The sequence below is a fragment of the Pteropus alecto genome, unplaced genomic scaffold, assembly GCF_000325575.1.
Source record: "Pteropus alecto unplaced genomic scaffold, ASM32557v1 scaffold39, whole genome shotgun sequence".
Classification (NCBI taxonomy): Eukaryota; Metazoa; Chordata; class Mammalia; order Chiroptera; family Pteropodidae; genus Pteropus; species Pteropus alecto.
In genome coordinates, this window is record NW_006443568.1 from 5446597 (window position 1) to 5473191 (window position 26595).

Below are 26595 nucleotides of genomic sequence, written 5' to 3' on the forward strand. Positions count from 1 at the left end.
AGAGCAAGGTCTCAGTGACTGCATGCTGGATCACAACATCACATTCTGCTAGGATAGCAGTGCCTGTCATCTTTTGGAAGGTTTTTGACCGGGCTCTACCTCCTACCTGTGTTACCTTGGATAAGTCACAATAGCTCTCTAAACTCATTCTTCATCTATGGATTAGGAGTGACAGCACCTACCTCCTACAGTTTTCACAAAAGTTGGATTAAGAAAATGCCTGTAATACACATAGAGCAGCATCTGGTACACAGTGTGCATTTGGCGAGCAGCAATCAATACTACCATGACCTCTGGTGCCTCATTTCTCCACTGGAGCAGGCAGAACCCACAGGGGCCCCAGAAGCCACACATGGAGCTTCCTGTCCCAGAATCCCACACCTCTACACTGTGTGATAGGCAAGAAGGGAAAGAAATACAGGACACAGGCTTATTGGGAGTATAAAAATAGGACTTTTTTTCCCCCTCATAATCACATCAATTATCAAAGAAAGAAACAGTATGTAACAAAAATACAAAGCTCTGGTAGATTTTTTTTGTTTTTTTTTGTTCTTTTTTTGCCCCTCACCCACTCTTCCCCAACAGCCCCTTCCCAGGGAGCCCCTGGCTGCAGCCTGAATGCTGTCCCTGGGGTCACCCTGGAGCTCAAGAGAACCGGTGGTCCAGGTCCCTCTGGGAGCTGGCTGAGTATGAGTAGGCCTTGCCCAATACCAGGCGGTCCCGCAGCAGCTTGAAGAAGGCATAGTAGTTGCTGAAGAGAATGAGTGCCAGAGAGATGGTCTGGTGCCACTTTTCAGATGACACTAAGGAGTACAGCTGGTAGACAATGACAGCGCCCTCCAGCAGCAGAAGGATGTTGTGGATCCGCAGAGGTTTGCTGAAAAAGAACTGCCCAGGAAAGAGTAGGCATAAACTGGCAAGTATGTCCTGGAAACCTGCCTCTCAGAAGGGCTGGGTGGGCCAGTGAAGGGGACGAGCTCTTGGAGTCCCTTGCAGACTTGTTTTCTTTCTGTCTAAAGACTGCTGCTTCCCACATAAGTTGTTTAAGATCCTGTTCAACTTCTACCTCCTCCAGGAAGCTTTTCTTGAGAGGTCTTACTCTCTCGAACTTTTTCTGGTCTAAAATCAACACCCTTTTCTATGTGATCCTCCTGGGCACTGTAAGACTTGAACAAATTAGTATCTTATAGGCATGGAAAGCTATTATACTCTACAGCCTGAATCACTCAATACTTCCATGTGTAGCATCGCCAGCTAGGCCAGAAGCTTCCAACAGATATGGCGATACTTCACTCTTACCTGGTGTTTATAGGGCAAGGCAGATGTAGGGACTCAAGAAAAATTTTCTGATCAGTTCAAAAGAGTGCTCAATGTCTAGGGAATCTTGGTTTTGCAGAGGCCAAGGCACTTAAACCTTAAGAGCTGCTTACAGGGTAGAAGAAGTGGCAGGAAATGGGAGTCCAAGAATCTAGCATGCCAGGCTCAGCTCTGCACCTGACAGGCTACAGGACTCTGGGCAAATCCCTTTTCTGTCTGGGCCAGAGGTCTTTCTCTTGAAGAGATCACACGTGTCAATGATTTCTCCCAACTGTGTTCCTTAGAGCCCCAGGTCTGAGGAGTTATTTCAGAAACTAAAGCAGTAGTGAGTGGGAAGTGAAAGGAGTTCCAACCCTTTCAAATACAGCAGTACCATAAGGTCCTATATATACTGGACTTTAGTCTATGACTGTGCTGGAAAAAGGATTTTGATAGTAAAATAAATAAAAAATAAAACCACTAGCCTAGATGATTTTGAGCAGCCCTTTCCATAGTGTCACTACCATCAGTGTCCAAATTTCCCAGTAAGGCACCCTTAAACTCTCTTAAAGTGATTTTAGTACCTGAAAATGGGGAGAGCCCCGGCATTTCTCCCATATATAAGGTGCCGGTAAAGACTGATGGAAGGGTACATGTGAAGTGCTTACCACAGTGCCTGGCACATAATAAGGAATGATACTTATTATTTTCACCACTAAGAACCCCTCCTTTTATATCATCTTTTCCCACCTCCACCCAATGTTTCTGAAGATCTGCTACCAAGTGAGCTACAGTTGTAAAGTGGTCAATTGTACGGCTGTCCTTGTGCTACACATGTGCACTGTCTTCTTTGACTTGGGAAATACTGCTATGACATCGCCTTCCTGCCCTTCTGATCCTGCTGCTCTCTAGATCAGGTCCCTCCCCTCCTCCCCAGGGGAAAAGACTCACGTGGAACCGGAAGTGGGAGACATCGGAGGGAATGGCCACATTGTAGTGGCCCACTGCTTTGTAGACATTCTTGCTGTGCTTCACCAGCACGCCCTGTGGCCACATGCATTCTTCAGTCCACCTGGAGGCACAGTCCAACAGTGCCCTTTACTCCCAGCTCACCCACAAAAGGGAGTACTGGAAGACTGGGCATGGGGTGACCACTAGGGCTCTACTCCCATTTCTATCACTTAGAGTGACTTTCCTTTTCTGGGTATCAGCTGCCTTCTCTGTAAAATGGGGTTAAGAATCATGAGAAATTCACTGTACTGGGAGTCACAAAGTTTAGGGCTGACATTAATGTTGGAGGGACTGTTAAGAAAACTCTTTTCCTCTCTAGGTGTATTTTCTTCATCTGGTCTCAGTTCTAACCTCCAGTTGGTCCGTCACACAACTGCAAGTGGTCTTCATTAAATATCAAGCTGAGCCTAACTTTCTCTGCTCAAAACCCACAGAAGGCTATCCAGTGCTCGTGAAGTAAAGTCCCCAAGGATTTGGCATGGCCTCTGAGGCCCTGTGAGGCCTTTCATGACTTCCACCATACAGCTCACACTCAAGCCATTCCGAACTGTTTCTAGCTTCTCCAGCTACCTTACCGCTTTGTGTCTCTGCATATCGCTCCCTTGAACTGGACGGCCTTCCTGATGCCTCATCCTTCTGGCTCTTTTGTCATCTTTCAAAACCCAGGATCTTCTAGAAGGCCTTTCTCAAACTCCCCAGAGTTCAGCATCCTTTAACTCTCCCTGAATCCCCTACTACTGGTCCACTTTCCCCAATTTGTCAGTTATTTACTTCCTTATATTCCTCACTAGGCTAGGAGCCCTTGAGGAAAGGGGTGGTGTCCAATTCATCTCTGTGTCCTCAGAATATGCCACAAGACTTGGCCCAGGAAGGTTTCAGTGAGCAAGTAAATGAGGTGGTGGTACCAAAGAGCTTTCTTCCAATGTTCTGTGAGATCTCCCAGGAACCCTAAGAGTCCCAGCCAGAGGACTGAAAATCACTGTCTGCAAGAAGCTCAATTTCCTACTCCTGCCTTGTTGATTCATTAATTTCTCATTTATTTAAAGTTGTGGAACAAGCAAAACTAACCCATGGTGAAAGAAAGTGGAAAGGTGGTTGGGGGCTAGAAATGTTTTGTATCTTGATGGGAGATGGGTGTATACGCCCTTCTCAAAATTCAAAGAATTATACACTTTAAGATTTGTACATTTCATTGTATGTAAATTTTGTCTTAAAAAAAGACTATTCACAAAAATGGCAAAAAAATTTGCTGTGGATCTATTATAAGCCAGGCACTCTGCCAGGTGGGAGGAGGTGGATGAGTGCTTGACAGGCAAGGATCCTGACTTCCAGGAGCTTTAGTCCTGAAATGACAGGCAAGTAACTAAGCAAACACAGCAGAAAGTGTTAGGTGCAACGATCATGGTATTATGGGACTGTGGAAGCACAGGGGAGGGGCACCAAACCTATTCTCGGTGATCAGAAAAGTGTTCCTGGAGGAAGCAAAGTACTAAAAGATGAGTAAGAATTAATCAGGAAAAGAAAGTCGGGACAGAATGTTCCAGGCAAAACATGCATCATGTACAAAAGCTTAGATACAAAAGTGCACACAGAATTTGAGGTGCTGATGGACAGCAGCAGGAAAGTCAATAGTGAATGAGTGTGTAAAGAGGTTTGGCTTGGCTAGAGCAGAGTGAGTTGAGGCATAGTAAGAGATGAGGCAGAACAGGCTAGTAAGACCCAGTTCATCAGCTGGGAGCTGTGTGAAGGAGCCTGGATCTTATCTGTGGACCGTGGTAAGCTACGGACAGGTTTATCCTCATTTTCAGCCATGTTCTGTCTTTCTACTCCTCCTTATCCTCAGAGCCCAAGGCTAAGGAGAGCCCCTTTTTGGCCCATTCGGCAATGCCCACTCCCTTTCCTGGACCACCTGGTCAGAGGCTGAGATGGACCCTGACTGGCAGAGAAGGCCAACACCAGAAGGCTTGGCCTTTGTGGCCTCCTTCTGCATTTCTGCTTCTCGGAGGGCCTACTTTTACAAATCCATCCTAGGGTGCCTCTTCTCTGCCAGGACTTGTACTGGGTCCAAGACTCACATGTGATTCAGAGGTTGTCCCAGCCTTAAGGAGCTTTCAGTCTAATGGGGAAAAACAGGCAGGGAAATTAGTATAACCTGGGTGAAAAGCACTATGGTGCTGGGCTGTAGAAATGCTAGGTACCATAAAGGATGAACCAGGCTGAGGGGAGGATAGGCCAGCACCACAGGGCTCCCAACCAGAGTGACTTCTGCCTTTGCTCTGGGTGCAATGCCATCCTACAGCTGGCTCTCTTTCACCCCACTCATACCATTTATGTAAACAGCTATCACCTCCACCAGACTGTGAACTCCTCAAGGATTTCATTTCACTCATTTCCTCTGTGTCTCTTCTTCCCTGGCCAGGAGTCACCATCAGCTAACAGAGCACCATATCCTGTTACCAGACTGATATTTCTAAGGCACACCTTAGAACGGGTCCCTCTGCTATTCAAAACTCTCCATAGCTCCCTTCTGCCTATAGGTCAAAGTTAAGCTCTTCTGTCCAATACATAGCACCAGGCCTGGTATGATAGAAGTAAATGTCTCCCGAAAGAGTAGATGATCTATGATTGAATGGATGAGTAAGCAGATGATAGGAGTGAAGGAATGAATGAATGCATGAGCAAATAAGTTAATGAGTGAATAAATAAGAGTGAATGAGAAAGTCAATGAGTCTATAAATTTATCACTTGCCCCGCTCCCATATCTAGTATAGTACGAGTTACCTAAGGACAGGGAACATGCCCATGTTGGGCCCTGCCATACCCAGCTCTGGCCACAGGGCTAGCATACGAGACATGTTCAATAACTATTTGCTGACTGAATGAATGAGTTGAGTGAGGAGATGAGTGACACTGACCAGAAGGGCTGGAGTTGGGCAGAGAAGGGTAAGGCAACTCACGGGTGCTGCAGTACGTTGGAGCACAGTGCTGGGTCCACCTTCTGCCAGCAGCCCAAGTGGGCTGCAGCCTTGTGCAGTAGGTCACAGTAGCTGGCAGGCAGCAGGTGCTGCATGAGGATCACTGAGGTGCTGATGGACACCAGTAGGAAGAGCTCGCAGGACCAGCGTTTGTCATAGTAATGTGTGTTCTGGGGGTAGCAGGAGGTGGGTAAGGTCTGGGTTGCCCATAATAGCCTCACTCTCCCTCCCCTTCCCTGATTCTTTCTGCTTCAGAGATCGGGACAGCCCTGGAGAGAACTCAGGATGACCTGAAACCAAAGACCGAACATCTAACAAAAAAAGCTTAATCATGAGCTTAGACCCTGTGCCCACTATTTAGTTTTCTACGAAGAAAAACTGCTCCCACTGCCCACTACTCTGAGCCACAGCAGAGGCTGCAGGGGCTTATTAACTATGTGACCTTGGGCAAGTCATTTCATTTCCCTATGCTCTAGTTTCCTCATCTGTTAAGTGAGGATAAGAGTAACTACCAACCACCTCTGAGAGGCATTTAGAGCATTATAATACTCGTGAAATCTCTTCTGCTCAAGAGACTTAATATCTCTCAGTCTCAAATCATTCAGTGCAGTCCAGCCTTGGAGAAATGTTTTAAGCCTACAGTCAGCTGGGGTGGTACCTTCCCAGAACACCATACAAGCTAGAGAGAGCAAGCACAGGCTTTTGGAGTCACTCAGATCTGGATGAATCTTGGCTTTCTTACTTAATGATAAAGCAGATATTGTGACATGCCTGTGCCAAAACAGCCAAATTGAAATACAAGTCACTGCTCTTTGTTATCAAGTATTGTGAACAACAATGCCACGTTCTCCTCATTGGCTGGGTGACCTTGTGCAGGCTACTTCTTTTCACTGAGCCTCATCCTCTCCACTCTAAAACGGAGGCAGTAGTTCTCTAGCCCTCGAGAGAACATACGGAATCCCATCAAAAACAGCAGAGTTATTTATGCAAGCAGGAAGGCTTCTGTGGGGTAGGCAATGGGATAAGGCCCCAGGCAGGTCCTTTCCCTCCTGGGGTTGAGCTACGCACCTTCACGAACCAGACAGGCACAAAGGCCACGTAATAGGCACTCAGCATGGAGCTGACCAGCACTTCCTTCATGCGCCAGTTGAAGTCCATCTTGAGGAACTCCACTTCGCTGCGGATGAGGCTGGGCGACAGGCAGCAGGCATGGGTGGGCATGGCATCTGGGCCATACAGCTGCCGCGTGTGCTGCTTCCATGTCTCCCGCAGCGTCAGCAGGTAGTCCCGGCTCCGCGCCAGGCTGCTGACAGCCTCCCGGGGACCCATGGAAGCCATGTGGCTGAAGAGGTTTGTCTTCCGAAAGTCACAGTTCAGCTGCAGGAACGGAATGTACATCCCAAACCTGCTGGGGAAGACACTGATGAGGGCAGGCCTGCACATGGGCCAGGATCCCAATCCTCAGCCAATGAGGGAATCCTTCTTTTCTCCCTGGGCCTTAGCTCTCTTGGCTGCTCTGAGGGGAGAATTTACCCATCTTTCTATCCATCCATCTTCCCACCCAATGGTCAGTCATTCAGCACATGTATTAGCATTGAGTGCATGTTGAGCACTGTGCCCAGCATCAGGGATACAGCAGGAAGCGAAGGATGAGCCCCTGCCCTCGCAGTCTATTGCTGACTAACAGTAATAACAGACCACAGTTGTTAGGCACGACCTACGTTCCAGAGACTGTACTAAATGCTTTATGTGCATCCTCTTTTTCTTCTAAGAATACTATGCATTACATACTGTTATTTTGTGCCTTTTTCAGCTGAGGAAGTAATAGGACTGGGATTCAAACCCAGAACTTTCTGGTATCAAAGATCAGGGCAGATACTCCATAGATACTGAGCAATTAATCCATTTAAAATGTACACAGCACCACAAAAGAAAGGTGTAAGTCGTTATGAACATGTATTAGAGGCAAGTCTGAGTGTGCAGAGAAGGGCAGTTCAGGAACAGTATTTACTGCGTGCCTGTTACGTGCCACACACTGAAACAGGCCCTTGAACAGTACAGATCTCTTTCTCTGAGCAGTACCCTTAGGTTAGGGCTGGAGCTGATTAGATAAAGGGTGTTTTGAGTGTATGGCTGGTATCATTTTGAGGACAAAACTAGATGGACCTATAGTCCAGAAGGGTAGATAATTATAAAACATGGGTAAGTGCTTGAAACTAATAATAAAATAAAGTGCCAAAAAAAAAAAAAAAAAAAAAAGGGGGTAAGTGCCAAGAACAGTAAATGGAACATCGTAGTAGGTGCTTTTTATAGGCATTTCTTTTTTTAGCTGGGGGCTTCTCAATTTCCCCAGACCCAGAAGGGTCCCTGGAGGGCTGTCCCCAGATGTTAGGGCCAATGAGAATGCTATGTTTTCTTTTTTTTAACAATAATTTTCTCTTTTGCTGTTTTCTGAGGTTCCAAGAAGGGAAACAGGAGTGTCCAAAAAAAAGGGAAAGGCTTGAAAAAAAAAAAAAAAAAAAGTGGCAAAAAAAAAAAAAAAAAAAAAAAGTGGGTAAGTGCCAAGCACAGTACATGGAACATCGTAGTAGGTGCTTTTTATAGGCATTTCTTTTTTTAGCTGGGGGCTTCTCAATTTCCCCAGACCCAGAAGGGTCCCTGGAGGGCTGTCCCCAGATGTTAGGGCCAATGAGAATGCTATGTTTTCTTTTTTTTAACAATAATTTTCTCTTTTGCTGTTTTCTGAGGTTCCAAGAAGGGAAACAGGAGTGTCCATAGGCAAGCAATTTGCTGCTTTGGGTTTTGCTTTCTGTCTATAAAATGGGGATGCTACCATTCCCCCTGGGGTAAGGTTAAGTAAGATAATTTAGAGAATTGTAGTTGAGAGCATAACCTCTGGGGTCAAATAGGCCAGGATTAAAATCCCAGCTCTTCCACTTACTAGTGCTGGGATTTAGGGCAAGTTATTCAACCTCTATGAGCTCAGTGTCCTTAACCTGCCTTAAATTTATATTGATTTCCTATGCTCAACCAGGGATTATGCTAATCTTTTCATAAATATTCTATTTTAATCTTTCCAACAACCCCCTCAGTGTGGTGCCTGGCTCAGAGTAGAAGATCAACATAATTTTGTTTAGAAAAGAAAAAGGCCAGTGATTCCGCAGAACAGGGAAGAAGACTGAAATGGGATTCCCAAAACACTCTTCAGGATACCCATGCGAAGAAGTGGGTGGAGCACCTACATGAACATACAAGGGTTTCAGAGTCAAACTTAAGGGCAAGTACTTGAGAATCTCCCTGGCTTTTACTCTCAGAACTGCAGATACAATTAAATTATGTGGAAACAGTAAGTGACTGCTCTGACAGGTCACAAGTTATGAGCAACTTCACATGCAAGATGGCAGATTCCCTCTCATTCTCTCCACCCAAGACACGACAGTAGAAAATAAATCAGTATCAGCAAAAAGAATGGGAGTAGGGAGTTATCAGTACACAAGCGATTTTGACAAATTTAGGAAGCAGACAGAAACATGTTGACAGATGAGGAAGCCATTGTCTAGAGCAGTGCTGTCCAACAGAAATATAATGAGTCACATATGTAATTTAAAATTTCTGATAGACCACATTAACAGATAAAATTATTCTTAATACTCCATTTTACTTAATGCAATATATGCAAAATATTATTTCAACATGTAATCATTGTTTATAAATGAGATGATTTACTTACTTTTTTTTCATACTAAGTCTTCAGAATCCAGTGTGTATTTTACACTTATAGCATATCTCAATTCAAACTAGTCGATTTTGAATGTTCAATAACAATAGGCGACTAGAAGATACTACACTGGATGTCGTAGGTCTAGAACATGCCATGAAAGGGCTGCACTGGCAGTAGGAGCTTATCTACCCAGAGTGACCCAAGAGAGAGGCTCTGGCTTAAAACGGGTACATTTGATAGAGAGTAGAAGTGAGACACGAGGCTGAACAAATGGAATGAAATAAAGACTTCTATTTATGTATAAGAATCAGTCCCTTTATTCTCTTACATACCTCATACAACCTACCCTAAAAAAATTTTTTTCTAAAGAAACTGAATAAAGTGTGGAAAATTGAGTTCTCTAACAGAGGCATCCTAGAGTAACACCCCACCCCCTTTCTGGCCTATGGGAGACCACAACCCGACAACGGGCATCTTACTCAATCATTCAAAAGCAAAGTTTGCCAGTCAGTGTGCCCTGCCCTCAGAAATCCCAGTCAAACCTATTCATGTATAAATGGCAGAGGGAGGGAAAATGCACTCCAAGCTACTCAGTCCTTTATTCTTAAATATAAATAGACAACCAAAGAAACCAACTATATTTAGAAAAGTAGCAGTATGAAAAAGTAAGACTGACCATGGTGGGGTGACAAAATTGGGGGAATGTAAGAAAATTTCAAAACAAGAACAGAATGCTATGAGAAAAGAATAATCAGAAAACAACAAAGAGGTCTTAGAGATAAAATATATATATATATATGATTGCTGGAAAAAAAAAACTCAATAAAAAAGCTGGAAGATAAGGTTGAGGAAATCTCCCTAAGGCAAAGTAAAAAGAGAAAGAACAGAGAGAAAGAGAGAGAAAGACAGAGAAAGAAAGAAGGGAAGGAAATGGAGAAAGGGAGAGAGATAAGAAAAATGAGGGAAAATATGAAAGAAAATAGAAGAGGAACATATGACCGATCTATAAGATCTACTATCTGATGAACAGAGGTCCAGAGAGAACAAAACATGGAAGGGAAGATATTATCAAGGAAATAACAAGAAAATTTCCTTGAGCTGAAGAAATACCTAAATCTCCAGTTTAAAAAGTCTTAGAGTGACTGATAAGATTAATGAGAGAAGTTCCATACCAGCACATCCTTGTGAAATTTCAAATATTCAAGATAAACGGAATATCCTAAAGCTTTTAGAAAGGAAAAAAGGCAAGTCATCTACAAAGTTATTGGATTCAAACTGGCATCGGTCTTCTCAGTAGAAACAATGAATGCTAGAGACAATGGAGGAGTATCTTCAAAATTCTGAGAGAATACGAATTTGAATTTAGAAATCTATATTCAGCCTAACTATCAATCAAGTATAAGGGCAGAACGAAGGCATTTTTAGACATGCAAGAACTATGTATATACCTCCCACGTACCCACTGTTAAGGAAATTACCTGATAGTGCACTCCAGCAAAATAAGGGAGAAAACCAAGAAAGAGGAAGACATGGGATCCAGGAAACAGTGGATCCAACCCAGGAGGGCAGCGTAGGTAAGTCCCAGGCTGAGAGCTGCACAGCAGGCCTAAAGAGCAACCACTCCAGACTGGAGCAGGAGGATGAAGGGCTCCAGGAGGGATGTCTTTGGGGGGGAAAAATGAACTCCAGGCAACAGGTAGCATAATTGAGAGGCTGGATAAACTTGAGGATATGTTGAAGGCCCATCATTCTTTTGTCAACAAGAAAAAAGAAAGGCAATTAGAAACTCCAAGAAAAATAAAAAGCTGTATAAGAAACGTAAAATCTAAATATGAAGCAAACTAAAATATGACATGATTTTAAGCAATTGATGGAACATAAGAAAAGAGAAACCATTTGACCTTGACACTAGAACATTCTTTTTTTTAAGAGGCCCAAGATTATAACTCAGTAACTATAAAGGAATGTCATCTATGCATACTACTTGGCCCTACAGTGAATGATATTTTCATATTCACAATAATATCAAGGCTACTTATTGGCTTTTAATTTTTATAATTAGCCTTAGACAAAGAATGAAAGACTTAAATGTAATTATATACAAGAATGTGAATGTCAAGCTTGACAGTATGAGTATGGCTGCCAGGAGGTGAGAGGAAGAGGGGAGTACAAGTGGATGGGGAGGGTTTCTAATATTCTCACCTTACATAAAAGGGATTAATATGCTATTGTTGATGGAATAAAAACTACAGGCATACTCATATTACTGAAGAAGATAACCAATAGAAAACTAAAAATAATAAGTTAGCAAACACTGTAAACAGTAGGGATGGAAGGGTGAACAAAATCTTTATCTGTCACTGCATGAGTGCATGTATGCATATGTATTATCTGGGTGTGTGTTATACCTGTAAATGCAAAGAACATTTATTTCCAGGATATACAAGAAACCAGAAATATTGGTGGCTACCTCTGGGAAGGGAAACTGGGTAGCTGGGAAACAGAAGTCAAGGGGAGACTTTTTCATTCATATTCTTTTATACCTTTTGAACTATGTAAACCTATTATCCCAACTATAAAATCAATAAATACATTTTTAAAAAGAATGAACAAGAGTATAAGGATACTAGAATTATGGAGGTAACTCAACAAACATTTAAAAAACCAGAAACAATGACAGAGATTGCTTTTGAGAAGTATGACTAAAACTCTGGTGGGTGGGGTTGGAGGCTGTTTTTCAAATTTTTAGCCTACTGGATTTGACTTTTTAAATAAGGTATGAGTATTATGTTCATAAAAATTTTTAAATTAAAAAAAAAGCAAAATATGAACTTTGGGTGATGTCTGTATCCAAGGAGAATGGATTCATGAGATAGTAATCAAAGAGTCAAATGAAGGTGACTGTTCACAGTTTTAATCAGTACAACCATTTTGGAGGGCCATTTATTAATATCTATAAAAAATATGATGGATATACCTTTTAGTACAGTAATTCTACTGGGAATCTGTTGTACAAAAATATTGGACAAGTGTGAAAAGATGTATGCAAAAGAATGTTCCCTGCCTCACTGTTTCAAATAATGAGAAGCTAGAACTAAAAAATCGGCCAACAGAAGACAAAACAAATTGTGAAAAATCTACATAATAGAATACTATGAGGCCATTAAAAAAAAGTGAGGCAGACCTATGTGTATTGCCACGGAAAAATATCCAAGTTATATGATTATGTGAAAAATAAATAAATTGTACATCATACATAGTAAAAATTCATTTTTGTTTTTAAATAAGTATATGTGTATGTGTTCTTGCACAGAAAAAATATGGAAGGATACGCTGTAAATAATGGTTTTCTGTGGGACTGAGATTATGTAGACTCTTATTTTCTAAAAAGCTTCTGTAAAGTTTAATGTTTTTATATGACATGTCACTCTTCCACTTAAAAACTAGATACAACTGAAGCAAGAGTGACAGGGCTCCTCCCATGACAGTGCCATTTCGGTCATGCAGGGTAGAGAGAGAAGTGTCCAGCTCTGAATTTTCCTAGGAAGCTCATGAACCAGAAAGCTTGGGGGCGAGGAAATGACTGTTAATGCCCAGGTGGCCAGGAGCCTGCCCCAGGAACAGCCAAAGTGGACACCTTGCCAAAGCCCGCCCCAATTCTAGGACAAAAAGAGGTAGTGCTGGGCTCCTCCCAGACACTGTCTCTCCATCCTCAGCAATCTGGTTCTCACAAGATGGAGGGAATGAGTGAGCAAAACAGACACAAAGACAGACATACACACATGCACGTGCAGATACACACACGTGCTTCATGCACAGACACCCAAAGACATGCACACAGACCTGGGGAAAGTACTGAGAGCTTAAAACACTGAGATACACAAAAGAGACCAAGAGAGACAACTAGAGAGAGAGGAAAAGAGAAGAGAGGGAGACAAGGCCCATGCACTCCCACTCAGGAAAGTTCCTTTGGGGTATATACTCAGATCTGAATTCCATTCTGACCTCCCCCTCGGTGGCACCTTGGGTAAATTATGCCATCTCAGTTTCTGCTCCTGCAAAAGAAGGCTAATCATCCTGATCTCAGGGGGATGTTGTTAGACAATGTGTGGGGGACACTGTTGCTGCCCTGCCTATGAGACTTCCAGGTGTGGGGGCCAGGTGACCCAGTCACCCTCAGGGCAGAGGCCAGGAAGCAGGTATTAGGCAGTGAGGGGTGAAGTGAGGGTACTCACGGATAGCAGAGGAACAGGAGGTTCAGGAAGGAGTAGGTCCTGAAGAGGTGGATGAGGGAGCGGCACAGACTCCAGCCTGTTGCCGTGAGAACGGTGAAGCGGGTGAGGAACAGCAGGATGGAGCGAAAGAGGGAGACCTTTCCCCTCTGAGAAGCCTGAGTCAGGGCGAGATAGGACCGGATGGGGCCTTGGATGGAGGCCATGGGCGGCTGTGCCTGAATCCCTCCCAGCATGGTCTGTGATCCCACCCAGGGAAACGTGGGGCAGCAGGCTAGGCAGAACCTGGCAAGATGAATCCTTCTCCTTAATACCCAGTAAACTCTAAGAGCTAATGGGATGTGAGTTAATGTTCTTTCACCAAGTCCAAAGGGAGCCCCAAGGAAATGCCTCAGGACTGAAGGGCTCAGCATTGTCTCTTTGGCACCCCCAGGGGAAAGAGGAGTCCCAAAGTCCCCAGGCTCTAGAACCCAATCACCTCCTTCACGATGGACCCAATGAAGCGGCGGCCCAGAACGATGGTGGTCACCATCAGCAAGTTGAAGTCGATCAGGTGGAAGTTCTGTCAGGGGGCAGAGGCTGGGGGTCACATGAGCCCCCTGCCCACATACACATTTTTCTCATACCCACCTCCCCCTGCCCAGTTCTTTCCATAGGGACTGTCCCCACTCTCTGACCTTTATAGGTCTCCAGCTGAGTCAGGCCAGGAAATTACCTAGAGGAGAAGAACAGGACCCAGAGGAGGGAAGTGGGACCGTCCCTGGAGATAAGAGAGTGGTATGTGAGCCCTCTTGCTCTGATCACCCATGCCCGTCCCTGAACCTCTCTTTCCGCACTGAGATCTTTCCACTCCTTGAAACGGTCATGGATGCTTGTGGCTCATCTCCCCCACAGGACTTAACTGTGCTCCTTTGGGCAAAATTTGCCAGTTTCATCTGTTACACTTACAATGCCTAGTCTGGTACTGAGCACACTAGGGGTGAATGTTCAGAAATCACCAGTTTCCTGTTTCTTCTACATCTCCCATGCCTAGCAGGAGGCCAAGTGAACAAGGTGCTAGGTAAGCTATGCTAAACTGAAGAGACACACACACACACACACACACGCACACACACACACACACACACACACAGATGGTCCTAGCTGGGCACCTACCAGGGAGGTGTGAGAGGGTGGGTGAGAGGGCGGGTACCACCACACTGTCTTGTAGATGTTGATGTAGTGAACGAAGAGGGCTATGAGCTGGCAGAAGAAGAGCTGCAACTCAAACAGAATGCTAGCCTGGACTGGCAGCTCAGGGATCTTGCAGTGCTGCAGAGGCACGACTGTCTGGGTGGCCAGTGGGGGGCTGGAGAGGCCCGTTCCAGGACTGCTCCTAGGGGTAAGGAGGGAACAACATTAGGAGCTAATATGAGAACCCTACCAAGAAGGGCTTCTGGGGCACAGGATTATGGGGTAGGGTCAGAAAAAGCAGTTAATGGCACAGGAGGGAGTCCTTCTAATCCTGCCTGTCACACAAATGAGCTGACAGGGCTTTTCCTATTCCTAACTTTGTTCAGGCTTTCCAACATTCCCCAGGAAGGAAACAATTATTAGGTTCATTTTACAGATGAGAAAAAGGAGGCCCAAAGAGAGAGGACTCCTTGTCTAAGCCACCAGCAAATCAGGAGAACTGTAACTGGAATCCAGGCCTTTGGGCTTATTATACTATATCCCACTGCAGCTGTCCAAGTGACCACTGTCTAGGTCTTTTCTGCTGCTCACTGCCTTCTGAGCCTCCATCTGGCATCTGGAGTATCACATCCCAGAGCTTAGTCAGGGACAGCTTTGTCCATACAGCCCCTGTGAGCACACAGTGAGGAGAAAGAGGCAGAAAGGTGGTTTACCTGGTGCGGGAACGGACACTGGTGACTGATGCACTGGAAGTGTGGCCCCCACCAGAGCCCCCTGAGGATCCTGGCTCACAGAGTGGATTTCGACAGTAGGATGTCCTGTTGGGACCTCTTCGTCCTCCTGTGGGACTCAACATAAAGTAGATCCTCAAGCCAGAGGGCATATATCAAGGATAACAACAATGATACTGGCTACCTGGTATCTCATTTTATCATTTAATCACAGAGACCTATGATCTGGCCCCTGCCTACCTCTTCAACCTTATCTCCTACCATTCTCAGCATCACCCCCATGCTTCGGCCATCCTGGCCTTTCTTCCCTTAAGCAAACTAAGATGGTTGCTACCTCTTGTACTTGCTGTCTTTTTCGTATGGAAAGCCCTTCTCAGATTGGCATTTTTGAAGTATCTGTCCCCGTAACTCTTTATCTTTGTGTTCACAATAATTAACTTTTAGAGTTCATCTTATTCGTTTATTAACAAGTTTATTGACTGTCTTACCCACTAGAAAGGAAGGTCAGTGAAGTCACCAATCTTTCTGTTGTATCCCCTCTCCCTACCACAGCACCCAGCATTAAGTGCCCAATAATTAGATAATGAGTGAATGAACTCAACAAGGTAGATTTTCCACAGATTAGGAAACTGAGTTTACACTGAGTCATAGGTAGTTTGGGGGTCTGGGTCCTGTGCTCTTGGCTCTGGTATACACTGCCCCATTCGGATACTACGCAGCTTCTGTGGGCTTATTAATTCTGGGTATCCTTGAAGCTTTTTCCTCCAGGGCCCAAGATCCAGCTCAATGGGCACCCTGGTGTCTCATGGTCAAGACCCAGGACCTAAGCACATGGTCAGGGATGTGGGCTTTGGGAGAATGCTGTGGTTGTGGACCCAAAACTTGGACCCACAATCTATTCCTTTAGGCTTAGCAGTCTAGCCCAAGCCCCAAGGCACCATCCTGCACAAAGTTTCTAAGCACCACCCCAGGCCTGTTCATATCCGTTCAGGGCAACACAGAAGCCCCCCTCCTCCCCGCCCAAACCCTTTGCCCTTGTTCCTCAGCTGGGAAGCTTTTCCCACAGTTCTCCAGAAAGTACTTGTCCAGGAACTCTGACACCAACCAGCCCCCAGCTCAGTAGCTCTGTTCATACACTATTACACTTGGCTGAGAAGATCCCACACAACCATCCTCAGGCCAAAAGATCTGCCCACACTTACTCTCCTCTCTTTAGAAGCTCTTCACCCACATAAAGCCCTTCAGCTTAGAAGCCCCGCCTACACACAACTGTCAGCCCAGAAAACCCGTCCGCAAACCAATAAAAGCTCTGTCTGCTCCTAAGTCTCGATCCGGAATGAGCTCCCTAACTCTAGGTCTCCTTCCCGTCCCACCACCCCCAGAACAAAGCCCTTATAGCCCACAAAGTTCGCCCCAATACCAGCGCCTACGGCCCAGGAGCTCCGCCCCTAGCACTAAGGTCCCGCCCCCACGCCTAGCCCTGGTGAGCCGGTCCTCACAGAAGCCCAAGCCCCAACAAGCCTCCTTCAACTGGCCAGTCCCCCATAAGAGAAGCCCCGCTCCGCAAAACGACAGGAGGGGGCGGGGTCCCTCTGCGCCCGCATCCCCTCCTCCTCCCCTCGCCAGGATCCTGTCCGCGTTGGGGAGCAATTAGGAGCTGGCCATCCCAATCCCGTACCCGCCCGTTCCTGGGGAGAGCCGGACCTGCTCTGCTTACCCATCTCCTCCCCCCGGCGCTCTCCGCTTCGCCGCCGCAGCTCCTGCCGGCAATATGTCGGAGGCGACGGCGGCCGGGAGAGGACTAACAGCCGCAGCCCAGTCCCTGGGTATCAGCCGCGCGCTCCCGCCTCGCCGCCGAATTTACATACAAGGCGGGCTAGAAGCTGGGAGCGCGCTTCTTAAAGGGGCCGCCGGGACAAAGGAGGGGCCGGCACACTCTTTGTCTTGCAATCCCCCACGCCCTTCCTGCAGCTGTTGCTGAGGAAATCTGAGAGGCAGTGAAACCCATCTCCTGCTCTTCCGTGCGTGCTTTCTCCGGCATCTCTTCAGGCCCGAGGGAGGGAGGCTGGAACCCGCCTCTCTTCTCAGTTCCTGCCCGAGATGGACTGTATTCATGAATGGCCCACAGGCGCCTCAAACTCAACTCAACTTGGGCTGTTACCTTTTTCTTCAACCTTATTGCTCTTTGGTCCACCCCAGTCAAAACCTGGGTATCATTTCCCCGTTTCTCTCAGTCCCCACATTTAATCTTTTACCTAGTCTTGCTGACCCTAAGATCTAAATATTTCTTATCCTCTGATGACCCTACTCTCCTGCCATCACCAGTTCAAATCTTGACTCTGCCAGTTTCAACCCTTGAAATTGTTACTTGTTCTTTACAGTGAGGCTGGTAATATTCACCTTATAGGTCTTGGTGAGGATTAAATGAGAAAATGCATGTAGAAGTCTGCATTTATAACATTTATAACATTTATAAATGTTAGCCATCGTTATGATGATGTATGGCAAGCATTTAACACAGAGGAAGCACTCAGTTAATTAGCTACTACTACTAATTATCGTCTTCCCTTATAATACTTATAAACTGTGTTAATCCCTTGGTAGCGCCATCATTTAGCACAGTGCTTGGCACATAATGGACATCAATACTAAATTAATTGAATGAATTAGTAAATAATTAATAGATATTCAGAGCTTACAGTCAAGTGGGAGGAGATGGACATAAAATTAGTAAATTCTGTAGAAGGAAATGATTGCTGTGGAGGAAACAGGAAAGGGAGATGGCAGGTGGCAATTTTAAACAGGGCAGTCAGAGTAGGCTTCACTGAGGTGACTTCTGAGCAAACACTTGAAGGAAATGAGTCAGTCATACAGATAATCTGGAGAACGGGGGCATTCCAGGCAAAGGAAAAGTCAGTGGAAGAGCCCTCAGGCACAAACATGCCTGATGTGTTTAAGAAACAGCAAGAAGATTAGTGTGGCTTAGATGGGATAGATAACGAGAGTAGGACATGAGAAGGGATGAACTGATAGGGCTATAGGGCCATGTGGTTTTTCTCTGAGTTGGGGAGCAGTTGGAGGGTTTGAACTTCTGTTTTTAAAGAATCACTCTGCCTGCTCTGTGAGAATAGATTACAAGGGTACAAGGGTAGAAGCAGAGAGACCAGATAGGAGGCTATGATCTTAGGAAGAGATGTTGATGGTTGTTACCAGATTGAGTAAGGTGATGAGAACTGGTTGAATTCTGGATTTGAAGTGAGTCAACAGTATTTGTTGACTGGTTGGATAGGTGCGTAAAAGAAAGAGATCAAGGATTACTCCAAGGGTTTTAGCTGAGGCAAATGGAAATATGGAATTTAATTCAACACATACACATCTATTAAATTAAAGATTTTACACCAAGTCAAACCTTCCTTTCTGGGGGGAAAAAAGGCCTGAAGGTGGGACAGGAGTGAGGGGTTGGAGAATGACCAGGTCACAGAGGAGAAATTAGGGCTGAGATTTCTTTTTCGAACTAAAGAAATTCTGGTAGAAGAGCTGGTTCTGGCCTCTTAGAGCACTAAATTTAAAATGTATCTTGTTAATTTCTGAATCCCCAAAGCCTAATGCTACCTGGCACATGATAAGCATTCATTAAGTATTAGTTCCATTGAATTAAAATAATGGCAAATTGGCTCTTGAAAGGAAGATCAATTGGGAAGGGAAGCTAAATGTTTCAGGAATATTCCATAGAAGACTGAGGATAGGCTCTTCCTGAGAACTCATTATTATTATGAGTTAGCCATAATTATGATGATGATGTATGGCAAGCACTTAACAGAGAAGAAGCATTCAATAAATGAGCTACTACTCAAGTCAATACACTTTTTTGAGCATCTATTATATCCCAGATACTGGGGATAGAGATGCCACTCATTATTGGGTGAGACAGAAACGAGAACCAATAAATTATAGTACAGTGTGGTAACAATAGCAGTATGTGCCAAGTTCAGAGGTGGGTGGAAGGTGACCAACTCTGACAGGGGAGGTAGTCAGGAGAAGACATCAGAGCTGGTTTCTGAGATGAATACGAGTTTGTCTGTTATACTTCCATGGGAGGAAGCAAGAGCTTGAGTCTGGTTATTGTCTTACTAGGGCTGATGGCAGCCGGAATGTCTTGCTGTGCATTGTTATGTGGAAGGTGCTAGATCTCGTACATGGCAAATACTTGGGAAATTTTTGCTGAATTGATATGAGGGCACTCATACAACCCAGGGTAGGACTCCACTCAAATGGACTGTTACACCTGTGACCCCATTACCTGTACAGATCGACTATTGATTTTATTTGCCCAGCATCTATTCATTCCTTTTTGGTAAGAACATTCTGATTTTTTCTTTGGGGAATTGCCCTTCCTCTTGCTCTCTCAGTCCCTATGGGGCTGCCTTACTCTGCAGTTCAAGTGTGGGCAATGATCCTGACCTAGTGAATCAAAGTATTCCATCCCTGCCACCCCAGCTACAGTGACTGGCTGTGGTGGTGGTGGGGCATGTTAGTGACCCATGGCAGGCCAAATGAGATGCGATCCTGGGATCTTTGTTGAAAGTATTGGGAGAAAAAAAAATTTCCTCTCTCAGACGGCTAAGCAAATAGAATATAAATGTGGAGCTCTTGGTGGCTATCTTGCTACCTTTTGGGGAGAATTTTTTTTAAAATTAAGTTTATTGGGGTAACATTGGTTAATATAATTATATAGTTTTCAGGTGTACATTATAGTTTGACATCTATATATTCTATTGTGTGATTACCACCTTAAGTCCAGTTTCCTTCAGCTACTATATATTTGATCCCCTTTAACCACTTCACCCTCCCCGTTTTGGGGAGAACTTAACTGACAATGAAGGAAACTCGGCCACTCCAGAAGCCTTTATGGACTTTTCTGTTGTAAAAAAGCCTATTTGTGTTTGGTGTCTGACAACTGCATCTGAGATCATCCAGAACAATATACACTCCTATCCCGGTCTCTAGCAGAAACACCTAGGGGCTTAGTTCTTTCACATCTGCCTCCTACAGGCTCTCTGAGGAAAATAAGATGGCAGGGTGTTGGTTAGGAGCTTGTCCTCCACATCTGCGGACTTACATTGCAGCTGCTTTGTGACCTTAAAGCCCTCACTTCCCTTCTATGCATCTTCATTTCCTGATTAACTTGCTCTCTATTGGCTCTTCCAGGAGTGAGTTTTTGAGGAAATGCCACTGGCTCTAGGCCAGTCCTATGTCACTGGGAGTCCGGAATTGGGACCTCTTCCTTGGTCGTGTTATTCTGGGGCCAAGGCTGGCAAGTCTGTCCTCTAGATCAGGAGTTTTCAAACTGGATTATGTATATCTCTGGGGGTATACAGGAGGTGTGCTGAAATCACAGGATAAAACACAATGCTTTCTGGAGTGTCAGTTTTATAATGAAAACGTAAGACAATATTTTCAATATTAAAGTGGTTACTCAGAACACCTTCTCTGCGCCAGGCTTAGATGGATTCAGATCCTAGCTCCACCACTTACTAGCCGCATGACCTTAGGTTACGTAACCTCTCCGTGCCTCAATTTCTTCAGTGTAAAGTATGAGGGAAGTATTAGCACCTATCATATGAGATTATGGTGAAAACTGAGTTAGTCTATGCAATTAGAACAGTGCCTGGTGCATAATAAGTGCTATTTAAATATTAGCTATTATTATTGAAAAATGGATGCATTATGAAGTACAAAGAAAACTAATGTGATTTTAAGATCTAAGACTTTGAAGAAATGTCACCTGCAGCTCTGTCCCAGCTTCCTGGGTATTTGCTGTCACTTTCTTCTGCCAGCAAGAATACTTGCATCTGTGGAGAAAAGGGAACCCTTGTGCACTGTTGTTGGAATATAAATTAGTGCAGCCACTATGAAAAACAGTATGGAGGCTCTTCAAAAAAATTAAAAATAGAACTACTATACAATCCAGCAATTCTGCTTCTGGGTATTTATTCAAAAATGAAAACACTAATTCAAAAAGTTATATGCGCCCCTGTGTTCATTGCAGCATTATGCACAACATAATGGAAGCAACCTAAATGTCCATTGATAAATGAAGAAAGATGTGACACACACACACATACACACACACACTGAAATATTACTTGGCCATAAAAAAGAATGAAATCTTGCCATTTTTGACAACATGGATGGATCTAGAGGGTATTATGCTAAGTGAAATCAGGCAGACAGAGAAAAAGACAAATACCATATGATTTCACTTTTATGTGGAATCTAAAAAGCAATGAACAAAACAGAAACAGACTCATAGATACAGAGAATAAACTGATGGTTGCCAGAGGGGAGTTGGGTAGGGGAATAGGTAAAATAAGTGAAAGGGATTGAGGTATAATCTTAGTTATAAAATAAATAAGTCATAAGGATGTGATGTACAGCATAGGCAATTTAGTCAATAATATTATAACTTTGTATGGTGACAGATGGTTACTAGACTTAATGGGATCATTTTGTAAGGTATTTAAATGTTGAATCACTGTTGTATACCTGAAACTAATATATTGTATGTCAGATATATATATATGTGTATATATATACACACACATATATATTTAAAAATAATACTTACATCTGATTTTTACTATAAGAGCTTACAAGAGAGAATCCAGATTTCTTCATGTTATTCTAATTCCCCAGGCCATTCTCACATCCATGTATACGTTAGTCTCCCCATTCACCTTCCACATCTCAGGGCCTCCCATCCACCAGTTCTTATCCAGACTTATAATATTGATTATTACAAAGATAATACATGTAAGCTTTAGAAAATATTATATTTCTTTAGTTTTTCAAAAATAGGATTTAGGTTAAGTAATGTACTTGGGGAGGGGGGCAATGAAGATAAAAGGAACAGCATGAGCAAAAAGTCCAGGGGGAAGCTACATTCCAGAGAGCAAGTCCATTTTGGCTTAAGAGAACCTGAGGATGAGGCTGGAAAAATAGGTTAAGTTCATATTATTTGAGGAACTTGAATGTTATATACAGTGAAGGGTTTGGAGTTGATTTCACCTGGTGTTTCATCGGTAAAATTAGGATAATTCCTATGTCATTGAATTGTTGTGCAGATTAATGCCAGAGAGAAGCAAACAGACAGTAGAGATATCCTATATAAGAAATGCAATGACTGTTATTAAGTGCTGGAGACAAGAATTCTTTTTCTTGGTATATGTAGAGCAAACCAACCCATCTTTCAGGGAGGCCTACAATTCAGTCTCATTTTTGAGATCTTATTTACCTACAATGCACAAATCAACCACCAGAGGGAGCCTGATACAAAGGAATCAGAGCTCACAGTTCAACAGGAAAATTATGGTGGGCAAATCTGGGCAGGATTATGGAATCCTGGACCCAATTCAGAGCTTCTCAATGGTGGGACATTGATCTAGGTGCCCTCACTCTGGCCTTCTTAGACCCATCCTAACGACCAGGGTAGGGCATGCTGAGCTTAGCAGCTAGCCAGATATAAGCTATCTAGGACAGGAGGTGGAAGATGAGAGCCAGATTGTTTGGGGGCCTTAATTTCTGTATCCCAAGCAAAAAAGGCTTTCACCAACTCTTCTCATAAGGCATTGCACCCAACTCCTTCTTAGAATACCTGGTGCCAGGCTAGGTAGTCCTGGGAACCCTAAAAAAGCAGCAGGGCCGCAGAGGAAAAGGGAGTATGGGTTGGGGGAGGGGGGCAGTGCTGTATCTGACAGTCCTTAGAATAGCATCCACAATGACCTGGGACTCCAGTCTTTAGGTCTATCAGAAAGGGTTATGGGGTCTAGTTTCTCCATTCTTGACTACTTATTAAGTTAGCGTGTCATGGGATTTTTACCTTGTCTTCTCCACTTATCCTAAGTAGGGGCTTTCATGTTGCAGATATTAAAATGAAAGCCCAGAGACACTTAGCAATTTACCCAAGATCAAATAGCACTCAAGGGCAGAGCTAGGCCTCGAGGCAGTAGGAAAGGCTCTGAGGGGCCCAGGAAAGGGAGGGCAGGCAGACAGCAACAGCCTTTAGAACTGCTGTAGCAAGCACTGGCTCTTGGCCAGGGTTCGTACTGCCCCTCCAGGGCCAGCTCTGCTGCTAGGCCCCAGGCTGCCAGCCCCTCCTCCACACTCCTACCACAGTCCCCTGAGAGCCCATCACCCTGGCAACAGCCAGAGAAAGGCCCAGCTAAAATATTTATGGCTTAAAACAGTCCCGAGAGGGGAGGGGGAAAGACTGATGTCATCTCTTCTCTGCTTGCAGGGGAGGTGACTGATGTGCAGGGCAGCTGGGTGGGTGGGCGAAGCCCACTAGGTCAGGGCTCTCAAAGGAAGCTCTGTGATGCTGCAAGTGGTAATGGGAAGAGGGAGAAGTCTGTATGTGACAGGCGTGACAGGTGACAGGACTGGGTAAGAGACACAAGCTGGAAAAAAAGACGGAAACTTAAGTGTTGAGTGGTATTATGTATAGGCCATGTACCAGGTATTTCACACACATTCCACTTGCTTCTCAGATCCCATTCAGTGGATAAGGATTATCATCTCACCAGAAAAATATACAGTAAGTGATGAGCTAGAACTTGAATTCAGATGTTTGGCTTTAGCTTGTCCTGTGAGCTTTCTGTAAAATTCTGTGGCTTCTAAGTAGGTAACTTGCATTTGGGAGTTGAAGGTACAGCTGCCTAGGAACCTATTGCTAGCATCCCAGATAGTGACCCAGGCTCTGCACCTTCATTTATCTATGACCAAGATGTCATCTGATTCCCTATCTCCCCACCCCACACTCCTCCCCTGCCTGCTCATCAGAAGCAGGTCCTCAAATGCTACATAAAGAAACTCTGGCCACAAGGTGAGGCCTAGGAGACCAAGAAACCAAGGAAAATGCAGCCTCAGTGGCCAATCCTAGACTGAGTCTCAGGGCAAACATAGGTTTGAAAAACTCTTCTCAGTTTGCCCGGAACTTTTAGCATTGAAAGTTCCACATCCCAGGAGCCCTCTCAGTTCTGGATAAACCTGGATGGTTTGTCACCCTAAAACAAATCTCTCACACACAGTGCTTTACTTCTTCAAAATACTTGTGTCTGGAAGAGGTATGAACTGGTCAAAAGAGGGGACTATGAAAATCCGATAGCTCCTATTTTTAATCTTCGGCAAGTTATTAATTTAGCCTCCTTGAGCTTCTGTTTCCTCAGCTACAAAATAAGTATAATGGATTGGAGGATTATGGGAAACAGTGCATATAAATGCTTGACATAGTGCTTGGTACTTACTAAGCATTCAATAAATTATTAGCTATTATTGACAGTAATCAATAATGAAGATAAAAATGGGCTCAGAGGTTAAAGAACTTGCCCAAAGTAAATCAGCTAATTTCAATATTCCTTTCCAGCTAAGAATGAACCTACACACAAAGATCATTAGAATGCTCCAGGCAGTTAAAAGGGAAGACAGCCCTTTGCTCCCCTGTTAGGGTAAATAACCAGAGGGCATTAGAGGAAGAGTGTAATAGTAGAGATCCTTAACCTCTCAGGAAGCTCAGTGTAAAACTAACCTAGGGTATTAGGTCACAGGAAATCAGAAGTATGTATCAAAGGTTGACCTTCCAATCCTTCAAGAGAAAACACTAGGACAAATAGGTAGCCCAAGAGAACTAGAAGGAAAGTGGAAGCTGTATGGGGCGGGTGGGGGGGCCTTTGGCTCTCTCCCTAAGTTGATAGAAGCTACCAGAATGGGACCATTCAACACTTGACCAAACCTTTATTGAGCTCCTCAGTAACCAGTTATTTGCTGGGGAAGGGATAGAGTACAGAGGTGAAGTAGGAAAAGCCTACCTTTCAAGAGCTTTTTGGACGTGGTTAGTAATCAACAATGAAAAGAAAAACAAGTGCAGAGGTTAAATAACTTGCCCCAAATAAATGAACCTTCTCACTTGGCTTTCCTCAGCCTGTTACAGAGGTGGTGACCAGCTTCTCTCTGGGAGCCCTCTGGAAGCGTCCAAGGACTCCCAGGCTGGTACTCACAACACAGGTGTGAAGGGAGGGAAACAGGAAGTGGTGGTAGGGTGTTCCGGGCCGGTTCTGCTGGAGATTAAGGGGAAGCGGGCAAACTAGGAGTGATACAGAAGGAGTGGCCAGTTTATTCGGATCTAGGAGGCTGTGCTGAGGATACTGTTAGTCCCCTTCAACACTTTCAAGTCCTGAGCATGTTTAACTGTATCACCATCCCCTGCAGCCCTGAGGACTCCATTCTGGGCCTAGAGACTCTCCTAGGGGATCCTGGATGGCTTTCTGTGGGTAAATCAGATCAAAGAGGTGGGGTGAGAACACACTGTTGATCTCTCCTGGGTTTCTCTGTGTTCAGCAAATGCCCTCAGGCCAGCCTTGACACAGCAGGCAGCTCTCCTGGTTTCCAGAGTCCTTTGATAGCTGCAAAGACACAGGTAGAAATTAAGAAACATGAAACTGCCACATCAGGGGGCTTCCCAGCCTCCCATTTGGCCTGGCTGCCTCCCTTACAATCTCTCCCACCTTGCAGCACAACTGCAGTTGTTATATTTGGTACAAGGTTTCTAGGTGCATAGATAGGTGGAAAATATAAGTCCACAGCCTATGAGCTCTCTTTTTTCATGTCAGGCAAATGGAGCCCCACACATCATACCTCCCAGCCTTGACCATACCTGAGCTGAGTGATCCAGAGCAGAATCAACTAAACCTTTGGGCCCATAAGTTATATAAGTTTTGGGACCTCCAGCTATACAAAGCGGAAAATGCTTTCTGCTCTCTCAGAGATGCAAAAAAGACAAAGATTAACAAAAAGCTTTAAAAGCCTTTGAAAGAAAGAGAATAGGGAAATAGGCATTTCTCACAGCTATTATTAGTACCTTAATCCTAGGTTCAGGGGTCCATCTCTTCTGGTCTTGTGAGGGGTTCATCTCAGCCCTCAGGGTTTTCCACAGGAGAGATGTGTCCTATGCCTGGGGCTCAAGGCAGGGCCCTGATCTCATGCCAAAGGCTGTAGTAGGGCTCCCCATTTTTTTAAAAATATGGAACTACCACTCCCAGTTGTTCAATCCACTAATTTGGGAGGCCTCCTTCATACCCCTCTCTTCTTCCACATTTCATCAACCACGAAATTATGTTCACTCTATCTCCTAAAAGTTCTTCGATCCTTTCGCTTCTCTATATTTTCACTACTATCACCCTACTTCCTCATTTCTTGCCTAAATTAATGCCCCCAAATTTCCTACTAGGTCCCCATAATCCATTCTCCACACAGGAGCAAGTAAAGTTTAAAAACCAGAAATCCAATCGTGTCATTCCTCACCCCTCACTCCCGGATTCAGTGGTCCAGTGATGATCACATAATAGGGTCTAGATTCTTACCTCATCTTGACCTTCCTCATTCCTACCCTCTGCCTGGAATAT

The 26595-nt window shown here is 44.5% G+C and overlaps 1 protein-coding gene across 8 annotated transcripts; it reads right to left on the reverse strand.

Annotated features, from left to right (window-relative positions):
* Positions 1-430: 430 nt before the first annotated feature.
* TMEM39B (transmembrane protein 39B) lies at positions 431-17010 on the reverse strand. Of its 8 annotated transcripts, XM_015598989.2 has the most exons (10): positions 16857-16912; positions 15122-15248; positions 14391-14610; positions 13913-13995; positions 13714-13797; positions 13239-13393; positions 6351-6687; positions 5265-5452; positions 2248-2368; positions 431-888 (listed from the first exon to the last, which is right to left on the reverse strand). In XM_015598989.2, the coding sequence occupies exons 5-10, from the start codon at positions 13765-13767 to the stop codon at positions 646-648; spliced, it is 1098 nt and encodes a 365-aa protein (XP_015454475.1). In that variant the 5' UTR covers positions 13768-13797; positions 13913-13995; positions 14391-14610; positions 15122-15248; positions 16857-16912; the 3' UTR covers positions 431-645. The 8 variants fall into 8 exon arrangements, with proteins under 8 accessions (XP_015454475.1, XP_006924366.1, XP_015454476.1 ...); XM_006924304.3 differs by lacking the exon at positions 13913-13995 and having other exon boundaries at positions 16857-17010; XM_015598990.2 differs by lacking the exons at positions 15122-15248; positions 16857-16912 and having other exon boundaries at positions 13951-13995; positions 14391-14522.
* Positions 17011-26595: the final 9585 nt, after the last annotated feature.